This window comes from Salmo salar, chromosome 20 (assembly GCF_965601325.2).
Source record: "Salmo salar chromosome 20, fSalSal1, whole genome shotgun sequence".
Classification (NCBI taxonomy): Eukaryota; Metazoa; Chordata; class Actinopteri; order Salmoniformes; family Salmonidae; genus Salmo; species Salmo salar.
In genome coordinates this window covers 33,928,732-33,945,382 of record NC_138310.1, presented here as the reverse complement: position 1 = coordinate 33,945,382, position 16,651 = coordinate 33,928,732, and the positions used below count along the sequence as shown (strand labels likewise).

The 16,651-nt window shown below is 43.6% G+C and overlaps 1 protein-coding gene across 4 annotated transcripts in view; it reads right to left on the bottom strand.

Moving 5' to 3' along the window:
• kat6a (K(lysine) acetyltransferase 6A) overlaps positions 1–3,977 on the bottom strand; it is a 40,639-nt gene extending 36,662 nt beyond the window's left edge. For 2 of the 4 annotated variants that reach the window (XM_014161617.3, XM_014161621.3), the window contains exons 1-2: positions 3,620–3,977; positions 317–1,720 (exon numbers count right to left, since the gene is read on the bottom strand). In XM_014161617.3, the coding sequence (XP_014017092.3) occupies positions 317–976 (660 nt within the window). In that variant the 5' untranslated portion in view covers positions 977–1,720; positions 3,620–3,977. Of the gene's footprint in view, positions 1–316; positions 1,721–2,948; positions 3,041–3,369; positions 3,506–3,619 lie in introns of those variants that run through there. The other 2 variants (XM_014161619.3, XM_014161618.3) reach the window with 2 other exon arrangements.
• Between the last annotated feature and the right edge of the window lie 12,674 nt (positions 3,978–16,651).

The window sequence follows — 16,651 nt, the reverse complement described above, 5'->3', positions numbered from 1 at the left end:
TCTGATCAAGCCATGGACTGTCCCTCCATCTCTGGAGGATGCATGCTCTCAGACTTGGCCTCTATTGCGTGACCTAACTAAGGCTAGGCTACTCATAATGTATCGCTTGTTTGTTTTTTGCTTTTGAAGCGCTTTGAGATTTTATAAAAAGTGATATAGAAATGTAATTCATTATTACTTATTCTTTCCACTGCCACAGGGGACAAAATGACAGATTGCTCTTTTTACAGTTAACCGTTTTCACTTACACTGTAGGTTTACAAAGACATCACATTGTGTTTATATTTGAGAAAGTGAATGTAGGTGCATGGCTTACCTTGTCCTTTTCGTGTGGCAGCAGGCGGACAGGTGGGAGGGAGTCCAGCGCCACGGTGCCTGTCCCGTCCAACTGGGAGCTACGGCTGATGAGGTGGAACAGCGGCCCATTCTTGGCCACCCTGCCGTGGGCACACGCCCGCTTCAGTGCCACTCTCAGCTGCTGGTGGAACAGCCCGGGCCCCATGGAGCCACTGCCAGACAGGTAGGCCGCCACGTCCCCCTGGCACTTGAGGAAGCGCTCAACACTTTTTAGGGTGGAGCCCCCTGGCTCATGGAGCCCCTCCAGGGAACGCTTGATCAGCTTGTTCCAGTCCAGCCCTGGTTTCTTCCCAGAGCGATGGTGGCTCCCGCCGTGGCCCACATGCCCATGATGACCACCCCCTCCTCCACCGCTGCCCAGGCGGGGCTTGGGGTAGGCCAGGCGGCCGGGGTTCTCCGGATCCTTGTAAGAGTTGAGCCCCTTGTTAGAGACTTTGAGGATGGTTCCATCTTTGACGCTGAGCTCCAGCTGCTCCAGTATAGTCTTGCGGTCCAGCCCGTGGGACATGGACACAGCGTTGCATATCCTTTCCTCCGACGGCCGCTGCTTCTGCTTCTTCACCTTCTTGATGGCCTCCAGGATCCAGGTGGTGTACATTGGGTTGGCCAGCTTCACCATGACTGCGGCTGGAGGTCGCAATGACGACACACACACAAACACACGCCCGTAGCGGGCAAAGGGTAAGAATCCCGCGGCCCAGGCCGCCTCCTCCTAGCCCCTCTGTCCGAAGACTATCCTTTGTCCCGGGGCCGCACAGAGAGTCCCTCAGAGCCTGGTCCTGAGCAGCACGGCAGGGAACAGCTCACCATAGCATAGGCTCCCCCGCCAACCCCCCCAATAAAGCTTGGTCCACCCACTACCCTCTCCCGGCAGGGTCAGTTAGCCTGGGGGAGAGCAGTGTCGTGGAGCAGCAGGTACTAGACTAACTCTGGAGCTGTGGTGGACCCACACACACTACAACAATAACACTTAGGTTTCTCCCACTACTGCCTGTTGCAAAGGGCCGAGGGACAAACGGCAACAACCTGACGATTCAGTCTCCCCTCAATGTAAATAAGAGGCTCTCAGTGTGATGTGGAAACCTTGACTGTCATCTGAGTTGAAGATCAGTTGTACTGTAAGGGTAGAGTCAGGACAGTGGGGGAAAAAAATGTTTTCTGTAGATTATTGGAATAAACTCTTTTGCAGAAGGATGTAAATGTATTTCATCCGTGCGGCTCCAGTCCTTCACCCTCTTTCTCTCTCCCTCGCTCTCCAGCGGTATCCACTTGTTCTCCGGCCTGGAAGGGGACAGATATCACCCCAGGGAGCAGCGAGGGCTGATCACCTTCATGCACAGTCAACTTCAGCAGGAAACGCACCCTGCAGAAACAAAGGACACACACGGAAGGGTCAGAAACTGTGTGCAAGAGAGAAAGCAGCAAGACGGACACATTCTGCAGGCAAAAACTGAAAGAAAAAACATCTTTAAGTTTTGTATTAGAGTTCAGGTAATTCTGCCGTTTCAAAACATTTGCTTCCTTTAGTGCCTACTGAATGTAACCCTCAAAAGACATGTACTAAGACACTCCTAAAACAACAGCAGCATGTAAACAAAGTCATGCTTGGCAACTAAACACAGACACACAGTTAGGGAGCACACATCTTGTATGAGATGGATACATGCTGCCTGAAGTCTAGATCAACATTACCTGACAACTGCAACGTTTATAACACTCAACATAACAAAAACATTTAGGACGGGAAGAGAAAACCCTGAGCAGAGGGCATAGTTAGCTCAGAAGGACGGTGCCAGACTAGCTTCTGAGTAGGTAAACATCAGCCACTGTGATGATCTCTAATGTAGATATGGAGCTAACTTTACATTCTGTTCTCCAGTTTTGTGTAAATGCAGATTCTTTAAACCACAAAACCAGAGCAACTCCCATAAGTGTCATAGTAAACAATACGGAAGAAAGCCCTACCTACTTTATTTACATGTTATAGTATATTATCTTTATATACCTAAGAATTTCACAACATGGGCTCATGAATTGGGTTAGAAACAGACATTGATAAAAGGTCATAACAACAACAGGCCAGATTATGGAGAACGGGAAACATTGTTGTTGAATCCTTGACATTATGATTTTGCCAAGACACATGGTTCTCACAACAGCAAAACAAATCAACTGAAATAACTAAATAAACAGCACACTACTAGCTATCCACATGTTTTCAGTGCCTTGGCTTGATATCAGCAAGCATGCTAACGTTAGATATATTTGTATTCCATGCACAACAAACATGATCTTGGATTACATTTGTGCAGTAGCTGATTAAGATACATCGTGACCCAGGGTAGCTAACGTTAGATGTGTTCGTTATCTGGCTAAACATCTGTCTCATTACTGGTAGCTAGCTATAGTAACCATGTTAACGTTAGCCATTTATTTCTAAACTGATTGGTGTTACCGTTACTATAGCACAGTTAACTAACTGTAGTTAACGTTAGCTAGCTAGCCAAGCAATAGGCAAGTGTCTCACTTTCTCAACCTACTCCTGTTTACTCTCACTGATATGATAGGCAATTAGCTGTGTTGCTACAAACCTTCCCGCGAACTGATATTGCTAATTTGCTTGCTAGCAGTAACGAAATAGCTCAAAACAGTAACAACGTGTAGCTAGCTAGCTGTCTTAAGGAAACCAGTGCTTTGACACAATCAACAATGACAGATTCCTACAACGCCCGAGGTTTCAAACAATAACACAGGCAACAATCACAAGGATCAATCTAATTTAGAATAGAATGGATGATATTCATGATGAGATCGCTGACTGCAAATGCACAATGTAAGTTGTAAACGTCCATAACCGCTATCGGGAAAGTGCCAAAATGACGACTTCATAGTGGATAATTTTTCAACGTTACAATATATGTTCTATGGCCGTTCGGCCTCCTTCGCCTCGGCTCTGGGTGAAAATATTTCCCGGCAAGACGCGTCTCTACACACGGCTACCAATTCCCTCACCTTTCCTTACTTCCTTCCTGCATCACCCACCCACATAGTGCCTGCGGACTGCGTTGCGGTGAAGACAAGGCCGTTGGAGCGAAGTAGGCCTCGGCTCGCCCCCTCCCTCCCCCCCTCGCGATCTTCATCTCCCCGTACCCCGTTCCCTCTACCTCTCGCGGTTCCCAGAAAGCTAGGACTGGTCCAGTTCGGGTTTCAAAAGGAAGCTCGGAGACCTTGTAATATCCTCTCCCCAGTAGCCGCTACTCACCGGAATTTCGTGTCGAGTTGCCGAAGAGAATGTGCCAAAAATCCTTCGAATCCGAGACAACAACAAGCCCAAAAATGCAGCCAGAGACCAGAGGCTCCAAAGCTGACGCCATCTTTGAGTGAAACAGCAGCTCAGTTAGTGGGGGAGGGGGGAACAGTCGGGGCCAGGGACCGTCTGCGTCGTTCAAACTGCAAAGCCGAGTGGACAGGGAAACTCAATGCAAGGGGAGAGGGGGGAACAACGGAGTTGTAGCTGTGAGGGGTGGATATCGGTTGAACACATGAAATGGAAGAAAGGGAGGGACAGATGGTGGAGCAGAAAAAAAGGATAGAAAGGTGTTCTTGCTGTCTCCACTGGGCGCGCGCGCACGGAGAGTGTCATTTAGGGAACGTCTGAATTTATACATTTTACAGCTGGCTCGTGAGAGAAAAATCAAAGCAACTGAGTGTGGTTTTAAATGAGAGGGTATTTAAAGATCAAAGCGAGAGCCCTCTCTACACAGCCCGGTAGGTTCTGCAATCTATTGTAGAGGCTCTGTTATCTATTAGAGCAGGAGAATGAACCAGCAAAGATACAGTGCCCCAAATAAATATCGGAGGCTTGTTACTAGTATCCGACTACACTAGTATCATTCGACAAAGCATATCTGTTTAGGTTGATCGCTGGTTCCTCGCCAGTCAGATTATTATGGCTAATATTATCCTCCCACAAAAAAACGATTATGTTAAATGAGCGCAATGCCGAGCGACAGAGAACCACACCAACCTACACCGGAAGAAACGACCATAAATTGGAATTGACAGGTGAATCTTGTAACACCTTTTCCCGCTCATGAATGTTCTGCATTTCAGAAGGGGAGCTGTTTTCAAACAATATGGTATTGTTTGAAATAATAGCATATTTTCATTTGCATATCATTTGGACATTTAGGGAAAATGTATTGATATCTCACTACACGATCTCTGAATCTACAAGTGCCACATTATGTGCTAAGTGCATTATGTCTTCTAGGGCTACATCATGCATGGATCAGTTTAATGCTATCAGTGAGTGATCTTATTTATACGATTTTATATGATCATATCAACAATGTATAATACATTAAAATTGTCACATCATACTGGTCACAGAGGTCAATTCAACGTATTTTTCACATTGGTTCAACGTAATTGAATTGAAATGACGTTGAAACAACGTTGATTCAACCAGTGTGTGCCCAGTGGGTTGGAACTGAAGAAATGAATTACATTCTTTAGTTTGCTCTTTGTTGAATAGAAAACATCAACGCCTGCCTGTATATCAACCAGGCAAAGACCAGCCCTCCCTATTAAAACTCCCTATTCATGATGATCTTATGATCTCCCTGGACGCTCAATTAAATTATGTGAAGCTTTGTTTAAAATGATTAGCACCCTGCAGTCCTCAGAGAGGGATTATCAAGTCATAAAGGGAGCAATTAGATCATAGGAGGTTTTCACTGGTTAGAAAAACCATATGAGACAAAACATATGCACATTAAAGTAGCTACTCGTATGACACAGTAAGTAGGTAGGAATGTAGGAGGCAGGCTATTGTAGTAGCTTTTGACAGAAGATAAATATATGAGTGCAATAAACATTCTAAACCAGCATGAAACTACCATCACATCAAATCACATTTTATTGGTCACATACACATATTTAGCAGATGTTATTGCGGGTGTAGCGAAATGCTTGTAAATGGCATACATCTTAAAATATTACAAAATGGTATCTTTCAAATATTTCAGTACTATAGTGATCATTAAATGAAACTGAACATAAGTTTGTTGTGATATGTATTGAGACCATAACCCCCCAAGTGCACAACATGAACATAAACATATAGCAATCAACATCAATGAATAATGTCATGCACTATGACAGAGATCTATGACAGAGATCATATCAATTGATGCAGAAGTCTGGTTTAACAAAAACAGTGGAAACACCCCCGGATGCGAGTAAAAGGATGCATGGTTTTCTGCCAGACAGATCAACAGTGGGACTTTTGTTTTGGTCCATGCTACTGTTTACACACTGGCCTATGAGGGGTTCAGAGAGGGCATTATATATATCCAGACTGACATTGCTCATTCTGATATTTCTTTTTTTCTTTCCTTTAAAAAAAAATTGCTAGGTATTATTACTGCACTGTTGGAGCTAGAAACACAACTTTTTCGCTGCACCTGCAAATCTGTGTACGTGACCAATGGGATTTGATTTGATTCGATTTTTACAGACAGGCAGGGTGCACAGACAGGAGGATAGGCACTAACCAATAACTACCAATAGCCTTGGCAGCTATAAAGACGGTCAAACAACTGGATTTTGAGCAATAGAGAAAGACAATATCACAGAGTATCAAATAACGAATGAAAACATAAGGGAACATGAAAAGAAAATCCTTCTATGCCTGTTGCATTTAGTCAAAGAGAATACTTTATTTTGTAAACACAATGAAGACAAACACTGCTGACATTACATACATGCATTCATGTGTAAAGAGGGTTGAATAGTCAGTGCAGCTGTGAGTAACTGACTGCAGTCAATCTGTGCAGTGGTGCCGCCGGACCCATATAACTGTGCAAAGTTCCTGTTTTGGGGGTTGGGTGAGTGAGGGCTGTTGAGTCCTGAACAGATAGCTAGGCAGTGGCCAGGACTGCTTTTGTCCATGTGAACTAGCAAGCTTCCTGCTGTGGCTGGCTCCTAGCCAAGTCCCAAAGCCCCACAGCTCACACCCCTCCCATCCTGGAATGGGCTGCTGAAACATAAAAAGGACATTTCCAGGCCTGTCCGGCAAGAGCATGCCCCCACCCATCTCCACCCCCATGGCCCCTATTCCCTCCCCTCCCTCAATCCAAAGGGGACAGAGAGCAGCTGGAAGGTAAAGTGCAGCTTGTTGGAAACCCAGAGCCAGGGCCCCGCCTGACTGGACACACTCCAGGGATTGAGGTTTGAATTTAAAGTCAAGCCAGACACCTCTCACACTCACAAAGTGGTGGAGAACTCTTTGCAGTCTTTCCTTTTTCAGAAATTCAGCTGAAAACACAAACTCCTCGGCTAGTAACTTAAAGTACTTTTAAAGTGCCTTGAAGAACACTTCTCTGTCATAGACATTGCCCAATTGAAAGATAAAGGAAGAGGTTGTTTGGAAAACTCTGAGGTTTGACAAATCAATTGTCTCGCTGAATGTGCCTTGCAATCCTTTCAGTGTGAGTACATTTATAGATGTGCCACTGACAAGGTAATTTACATGAACAACTAATTCTGACTCTAATATAATTCATCCTAAATGGTGGAGTTCTGTATTCAGAAACAATGACAGACAATAGCGCTACAGTACTGACATATCTATGACAAAGAGCTTTGTCAACTGTAACAAATCTGCATGTCCATGAGGGAACCTGTTGGTTGAAAACAGGAATAATACTCTGTCATAATGCAAGGCATTACTGTGACATACTCATTGTTGTACAGGCAATTTGGGTCCCTTTGGTACTGCTACCATAGCCAAACCCTGTTGGAGAGAATCCATTTGCCAAGGCATCATTCCAAAACACTGCCAGTTTGCCATACCCCAAAATCACAGAATTCTCAGACAAGTCTAGACCTTACAGCGGGATGCATGTCATAATTTAACGCCTCCCTTTTCATGTGTTAAGAGAGGAACATTATTGAAGGTGGTAAAACACATTTGGTGGTTTAACTCTGGCTTAGCTCCATTTCTGCCATGGGCATGTTCCTAGGGGGATAAACAGCCCCCAGTCCATTCAGTGTGTTGTTGGACCCCCTTTGTCTTTCCCAGACACAAACTGGGTTAAGGCTAGGACTCTCCCCTGGGGCTATAGTCCCTGATACACAGTGGTACCACATGCCGCTCTGCCTGAGAGGAGTCAGCCAAGGGATATCGAGGCCCCAAGTTGTATTTATCCGGAAGGTTCTTCAAACAGAGAAGAATGCTGCAATATCCTGGATGATCAGTGTTTCTGTTTACTATTTACATATTTATTTAGATTATTTCAAAAGAAAAAACAAACATGACACACAGAAAAAGTTGCGAGATTGGTGTACCCCACGTGATTTATGTCTTCTACAGTATGTCTTCTTCCTACAAAAATAAGCTTGAGTATTCCCATGGACCAGTCAGTCTATAGACCTTGAGTTGTAATGTGTAGTCTCAGAAACTGAGCAGGATGCACCTCAGACAACAATGCCCCCTCCAAGACCCTTTCGCATTCCTGTGGGCCCTATTGGCGGGCTGGGGACTTAACCTCTGGAGCTCATTGTCTGCACTGCTTCTCTTCCACTCTGTCTTTGCAGACTCCCATAGTATATCCCCATTTTCTCCCGCAACACTTACTTTCTCAATAATCTCCTCATAGGCCTTCTCAATAACTAGTATCACCACTGCTTCTGCTTTATTAGCTTCATTATGAGTTGGGATGAATGACTACTGGGGGCTTGTGGGTTTGTCAATGAATTAACCTATAGGTAATGGAGAGTTCTTTGATGTTCTGTGGATGTGCCTCTCTCCTTGAATACTCCCTGTTAACATCATTGATACGTATTCAAGATTATGACCCATATGAAATTTCAACATGGGTTACTTTGAAGTTGAGCCCTTATGTCATAGATCAAATAAAACACATGGAGTAAGTCCTTGCTAAGTATTCTATGATCCTCATTATTCATTTAGCCATTCAAGATAGCACATAATTAGGCTCAGGTTTGTGTACAGATCTGTATGTTTGTCTCCCCCCTGTGTCGACCAGGGGAAACTAGAAAGATCGGGGAAAATACGTTTAGAGCATATTTTTCTCATAAGATGCAGTAACGTCTCCCATAATGTACTATAGCCATGATGTCAGAGATAGTAGAATTGTTCAAATAAACAGGAAATGGGCATGTCACAGCTAATCTACAGGCCCTCTGTCCGCTGCCACATGCCCATAGAAGACCATTGCCTGTACTTCCTCTATAAGGTCATCAGCCCGCCACAACGTAACCTTTCTCCATCTACATCACAGACACAATTTACCTCCAGGCTAAGTCCCACTCCCTCCCAACCCACTTGGAATCACAACAACCCCTTTTACTGCGGGCAGCCAGCCAGGGCCTGGACCTCTTCACTGATACCACCACAAACAGAGAGCGCTTTAAGGTTGTCAATAATGACTCCATTTACTTAACACCGACCCAAACATCTGCTAATTTATCATGGTTGACATCTGTCATGAACGGAGACAGATCATTTCTCACAGTCACAACCCCAAAGTTCATTTCTACAGATTCAGATCAGGGGCATATTCATTATGGCACACCGTAGCAAAACCTAATGCAACAACCAAAATGAGCGTTTGTTATTGAACCAATGCATGTAGTCCATCCATCTCTGTTTCCGACTGTTTTCTTCTGTTTGGTGTCTAATGAATACGACCCCAGTATATATTTTCTGCAAGCCTTCTTGGGTAGTCTACTTCTATTATCCCTTCAAGGTCACACAGCGTCTAGTTAGTATCATCCCTGTGGTGGGCTAGTCATCTCTGATATGGAGCCTTGTCCAGTGTCATGTTTATATTGACATTTTAGCCATTTAGCAGATGCTCTTATCCAGAGCGACTTACAATTAGTGCATTCATCTTCATTAGTGCATTCATCAGGTTCTGAACCACACGAGGCTGGTGAGGGGAGGACAGCTCCAAATAATGGCTGTAATGGAGTGAACGGAATGGTATCGAACACATGGAAACCATGTGTGTGATGTGTTTGAAACCATTCCTAAAATTCTGTTCCAGCCATTACTATGAGCCTGTCCTCCCCAATTAAGGTGCCACCAGCCACCTGTGTTTTGAACCATGATTACGTTCTCGTCTAGGTTCTCCACATCGAAAACCTCATGCTATAATAGGTCCACTGGGGAATGAGCTTCCCTCAGAAACACACAGAGATACACACAGGCGAACTACCCACTGAGCACAGACTTCATCAGTTCAACGTCTAGTTTTGATTTATCTGGTTGAGTTGTCAACTAACGTAAATTCTACGTAAAATACAAATAAAATGTCACCATCTCATTGGATTGACGTTAAAAGTTAGGTGATAGGAAATGGCCTTACGTCGATTACTTTTTGCAAATCCAATCATTTCCCCACATTGATTCAATGTCATCACATATATTTTTGGGGGTTGAAAGGATGCGGAAAGAACTTTGATTCAACCAGGGTATGTTCTTCACCTCATCCCAAAGACACACCTTGTCAGATTGTGTCTCATCTAGTCCAGACATGCCCAGAACTGTTCTCTTAGAGGTGTTCTATATTCTTCAACTGGGCAGCAGCACAGCTCTTACGTTTAATGGCTGTCCCTCACGCAGAACATCTTGTATGTTGGTTTGGCTTGTTAACATACCGCAAGTCACTTGTGAATCAAGTGACCACCACAATTATATTCTACTTAATCTTCTATTCAAATTAGACTTTTGTGTTATTTACTCATATAAGAGCCCTGGGGCGAGTCACCTGCCAACTAACACCACTACAACCATAGCAGCTGGACAGATCAAGAGAAAAACACAAATAGATTGGAGGAAGCCCACTGAGCACAGACGTCAATTCAACGTCTATTCCACGTTGGTTCAACGTCATTTTATTGAAATGCCGTGGAAACAACGTTGATTCAACCAGTGTGTTCCCAGTGGGAGGGGCCCTAGGAGCCCTTGGTGTTGCAGTAGTCTCCTCCACTCTTTGTTTCCCTCATCCTTCTGCTGTCCTTAGCTTTACAGGAAACCCATGCAGAGCTGAGGGAGAGCGACACCACGCAGCATGAATAATAGAGAGTTGAGAGCACAGATCCTCATCCTACTATAACACTAAGATCCCGAGGAGCAGATATGAACAAAACTGTTAACACCATTCACCTCCTTAGCAGAGAAGGGATGTGTGTTGTAGAATGTATGTAACATTATATAAATCAAGTGTTATCTTGTTATTAAGGAAAGTTTTCTTTTGTTGGAATAGCTTTTGCACAATGTGTAAAAACAGATGTACTGCAAGATCTTGTAAATCACTCATAAGTATCAATGACCCCATTGGTAAATGTCATTGTTCCATGAGCAGGAAATAACAATTGTGTTATTTATCACCTGGTGTCACACTCACTTTTTATTTAAAAGAATAGGTCGGCCTGCCAGGCGTATATAGTATATTAAAACCTGAGATCATAAAGTGGACCTATCCAGCAACAGCTGGAAAGTGCAGTGTAACATATAGGCCTACTACATACACACACGTTGATGATTGAGAGAGGGAATGATAGAGTAGACGAGGAGAGGTTCAGTGGAAAGAATGGACTCCATTTTTGTAACTCTCCCTCTCCAGCTGTCAGCCCGCTCGCTATCCCATGGGGGGTTGCCACGGTGACAGGAGGCCACATGTCTTGGGGGCGTCTTTTTGGTCAAAGGACTCCATTGTTCTTGTGTTAAGCCGTATTCTCTATGCCCGTCTGCCAGGCCCAGGGACAGGGGCTTCACACCCCGACACTCACACCACACACACAGCCCCACTGAACCCATTATGTAGTAGGAGACGACACATTCAGCCCTACACTGCAATTACAGCACATATCACTTTTATAGACAGAAATTAAGGAACAAAGCTATTTATATGAGTCCAACTACAAGGATAGAACAAAGACAAATTGATCAATGACTCAGATTCTAATAATGATCTTATGTAAAAAATACAAACTTCTAACAAATAAGAATGTGTGTTGTAGTATTTCTTAGCGTGTTTTTAAAATGGCAGATTATTCCATAGTAGTACAAGGGCAAAATATCCAACGATGGTTGAATGTCAAGTAGTTGAGTAGGCCTGATGAATTGTTCAATGTGTGTATTGTCCTACTGGCTCCACCAGATGGTGACATGTACCCACCTGGTCAAAAAAACGAGGGATCTTGAAATGAAAAAATAGGTAATAAATCACTGCTTTACCCTTAGTTTACACACTTGACATAGACAAACTATATTTGTCTTGTAATACAGGAAACAGAGGAGCGAGCACGCCCCCATTCACATCGATGGGGCTGTAGTGGAGTGGGTCGAGAGCTTTAAGTTCCTCTGTGTCCACGTCACTAAGGAATTATCATTGTCCAGACACACCCACATAGTTGTGATGAGTGCACGACAGCGCCTCTTCCCCCTCAGAAGGCTGAAAAGATTTGGCACGGACCCTCAGAAAGTTCTACAGCTGTACCATTGAGAGCATCTTGACTGGCAGTATCACCGCTTGGTACGGCAGCTGCAAGGAACTTGACCTCAAAACGCTATAGACGGTGGTGAGTACGGCCCGGTGCATCATTAGGGCCGAGCTCCCTGCCATCCAGGACCTCTATACCAGATGGTGTCAGAGGAAGGCCCAAAACATTTTCAAAGATTCCAGCCCCCCAGACCATAGATTGTTCTCTCTACTACTGCACGTCAAGCGGTACCAGAGCACCAAGTCTGGAACCAACACTACCCTGAAGAGCTTCTACCCCCGAGCCATGGCTGCTAAACCGTTAAATAGCTAAATCAAATGGCTACCCAGACTAGCTGCATTGACCTTTCTTTTTTAACTCTCCTGCATTGGCTCTACCCACACACTCAAACATATTTACACTGACTACCCAACACACATACTACATACGCCCACACAACAAGAACACACATGCATACAGACGCCACACACTCAAACATATTTACACTGACTACCCAACACACATACTACATATGCCCACACAACAAGAACACACATGCATACAAACGCCACACACTTGCAACATATGCTGATGCCACTGTCTATTATCTATCATGTTGCCTCGTCACCCCAACCTATATGTACATAGCTACATCAATTACCTCGTACTCCTGTAAATCAACTCGGTACTGGTACTCCCTGTATATAACCATGTTCTTTTTACTCATTGTTATTCACTGTATTTATTTCCTGTGTCACTATTTCTATAATTTTTATATTCCACTTTAACTCTGCATTGTTGGAAAAGGACACGTAAGTAAGCATTTCAATGTTAGTCTACACCTGTTGTTTACATATGACAAATATTAGATGTTATTATTATTGGATGGGTTGGATATGGCTCTGGCTACATCTATTATTAGAAATACATACAGTCATGTGAAAAAGTAAGTACACCCCCTGAAAAGTAGTAATTTTTTGTAAATATTTGGACAGATGTATATGAAGTCTTTACTTCAACACTTGACATATAAAGGTAACCTAATTTAACAAATGAAACAGATTATACTTTGCAATAATTTATTCATAAAAAAAAAAGAATCTACAGAAATGCAATACCATAGTGCGAAAAAAAGAAGTACACTCCTAGCTTCAATAGCTGGTGTTGCCCCATTTTGCTGAAATAACTTCATGTAGCCCCAAACCATAATGCCACCGCCTCCATGCTTTACGGTTGATATGAGGTTCTTCTGTTCAAAGGCCGTGTTTCGTTTTCGCCAAAGATGCGGCCAAACAACTCCACCTTTGACTCATCTGTCCAGAGGTCATCGTTCCAGTAGTTTTGGTCTTTACCCAGGTGTTGTCTGGCAAACGTCAGTCTTGATATTCTTTTTTTGAGAGCAGAGGCTTCTTCCTTCCTGACCTCCCATGTAGGCCAAGTTTGTGAAGTCTCTTTCTGACAGTTGACTCATGCACTTCGATATTGATTGTGGCAAGAGAGGCCTGTAGATCCCGTGATGCACCAATTTGTAAGTCGCTCTGGATAAGAGCGTCTGCTAAATGACTTAAATGTTACCCTGGGGTTCTTTAGAGACTTCTATGCGCATCTTTCGGTCAGCTCTTGGGCTGAATTTGGTGGGACGACCTGTCTTAAGTAGATTGCCAGTGGTCTGGAATTTTCTCCATTTGTAGATGATCCATCGGACAGTGGAACAATGTACTTCAAATTGCTTGGAAATGGATTTGTAACCCCTCCCAGACTCATGGCATCAATAATGTTTCTTCTGAGGGCCTCTGAGGTCTTCTGATCTTGGCATGATGTGTTACTACTATATGGTTAAGACAAAACCAGACCAATTTTCTAATCTTTATGGAAGGTTGGATCCTCCCAATGTACTCTCTAATGATTTCCTAATCATTTGCACCTGTTTTGGGCCATTTTAGGTGATGGTAAAGGTAGGGGTGTACACATTTTTGTGCATTTGATTGCATTTGTGTTTATTTTAATTGTATAACATTTTCAAAGCAATTGTTTTTGTGTGTGGTTGGAATTTAGCTGAAATATCCATGTGTCCAAATATGTAAACCCCCCAAAAAAGACCACTTTCGAAAGGGTGTACGTACTTTTTCACATGACTGTATATGGCTCTGGATGTAGCCAGTTACAACCATCTACATAATTATATGGTCACCACACCTACCTATGAAAATATGGATTTCTCCAAAAGTTTTATCATGAACATAGGAGACCAATATTCAATCTACATTTCTGTGGTTATGTATATTCTTGTCACTGCACTTGTCTTTGGGATTTAGATGAGGGGACAGTGACCTCTACTGGCCAACTTTCAACATACAGAATTAACTGTCCTATTAAAATACAATACACGACCAAATGTATGTGAACACCTGCTTGTCGAACATCTCATTCCAAAATCAATATGGAGCATTGCTGCGGGGACTTGCTTCCATTCAGCCACAAGAGCATTAGTGAGGTTGGGCACTGAGGCATGGCTCGTTCGATGGGGTTGAGGAGGTCATGGCTCTGTGCAGGCCAGTCAAGTTCTTCCACACCGATCTTGACAAACCATTTCTGTATGGACCTCGCTTTGTTCACGGGAGCGTTGTCATGCTGAAACCGGAAAGGGCCTTCCCCAAACTGTTGCCACAAAGTTGGAAGCACAGAATCATCTAGAATGTCATTGTATGCTGTAGAGTTAAGATTTCCCTTCACTGGAACTAAGGAGCCTAGCCCAGGCCATTATTCCTCCTCCGCCAAACTTTAGTTGGCACAATGCATTGGGGCAGGTAGTGTTCTCCTGGCATCCGTCAAACTCTGATTCGTCCGTCGGACTGCCAGATGGTGACGCGTGATTCATCACTCCAGAGAACGTGTTTCCACTGCTCCAGAGTCCAATGGCAGCGAGCTTTACACCACTCCAGCCGATGCTTGGCATTGCGCATGGTAATCTTAGGCTTGTGTGCGGCTGCTCTGCCATGTAAACCCATTTCATGAAGCTTCCAACAAACATTTATTTAGCTGATGTTGCTTCCAGAGGAAGTTTGGAACTAGGTAGTGAGTGTTGCAACTGAGAACAGACAATTTTTACGTGCTACGCGCTTTAGCACTCGGCTGTCCCTTTCTGTGAGCTTGTGTGACTTACCACTTCGCGGCTGAGCCGTTGTTGCTCCTAGACATTTCCACATCACAATAACAGCACTTACAGTTGACTGGGGCAGCTCTAGCAGGGCAGACATTTGGCAAACTGACTTGTTGGAAATATGGCACATAGGAGACCCCTCCTGTCTCAGCCTCCAGTATTTATGTTGCAATAGTTTGTGTCGGGGGGCTAGGATCAGTCTGTTTTATCTGGAGTATTATCCAGTGTCCTGTGTGATTTTAAGTATGCTCCCTCTAACTCTCTCTCTTCTCTCAGAGGACCTGAGCCCTAGGACCATGCCTCAGGACTACCTGGCCTGTGACTCCTTGCTGTCCCCAGTCCACCTGTTCACCGGACGTGCTACCTTGTCCCGGACCTGCTGTTTTCGACTCTCTCTCTCTCTACCGCACCTGCTGTCTCTGACTCTGAATGATCGGCTATGAAAAGCCAACTGACATTTACTCCTGAGGTGCTGACCTGTTGCACCCTCTACAACCACTGTGATTATTATTATTATTTGACCCGGCTGGTCATCTATGAATGTTTGAACATCTTGGCCATGTACCGTTACAATCTCCACCCGGCACAGCCAGAAGACTGGCCACCCCTCAGACCCTGGTTCCTCTCTACCTTTCTTCCTAGGACGCTGCCTTTCTAAGGAGTTTTTCCTAGCCACTGTGCTTCTACATCTGCATTGCTTGCTGATTGGGCTGTTAGGCTGGGTTTCTGTATAGCACTTTGTGACATCGGCTGATGTAAAAAGAGCTTTATAAATACATTTGATTGATTCTATGACAGTGGCATGTTGAAAGTCACGGAGCTCTTTAGGCTATCCTACTGGCAATGTTTGTTTATGGAGATTGCATGGCTGTGTGCTCAAATGTATACACCTGTCAGCAACGGGTGGCTGAAACTGAATCCACTACTTTTGTCTACATACTTTTGTATATAGTGTATATGACCCCTGCAAAGACCATTTTTTTAATCGCATACACCAGTCACCTGCTATTTTATTTATTTCTGTATTTATCATATCAATATGTAGAGCCGAATGTTTTCCTTTCCATTAGCTAAAACATCAATTTCATAACTATACATAGGGTGAAAAAGTATGATTCAGTTTAGGCTCTCTGTAATAGCCAAATTAGAGACAAGGAAAAATACATCCAGTCCAAAGAGGAAATGAATACCAGTAAGACTAAATACAATGGTATTTAATGCTGACATTTAATATTCACTGTGATTACCAGTTGAGTTAGTATTGATTGGTAGGTCAGTAGATAACTGTGTGTATATTGACTAGCTTGGTTCGGGAAACCAGCTACAGATCACTGCAGTCTAATCTATTGTAGGAAATAACTATAGCAGTAACTTCAATTGTTTTTCCACTAGAATTTAAAAAATATACAATACCAGTCAAGTTTTAGAAAACCTATTCATTCAAGTGTTTCTTTATTTTTGACTATTTCCTACATTGTAAAATAATAGTGAAGACATCAAAACTATGAAATAACACATGGAATTATGTAGTAACCAAAAAAAAGTGTTAGACAAAATATAGCCGCCCTTTGCCTTGATGACAGCTTTGCACTCTTGGCATTCTCTCAACTAGCTTTT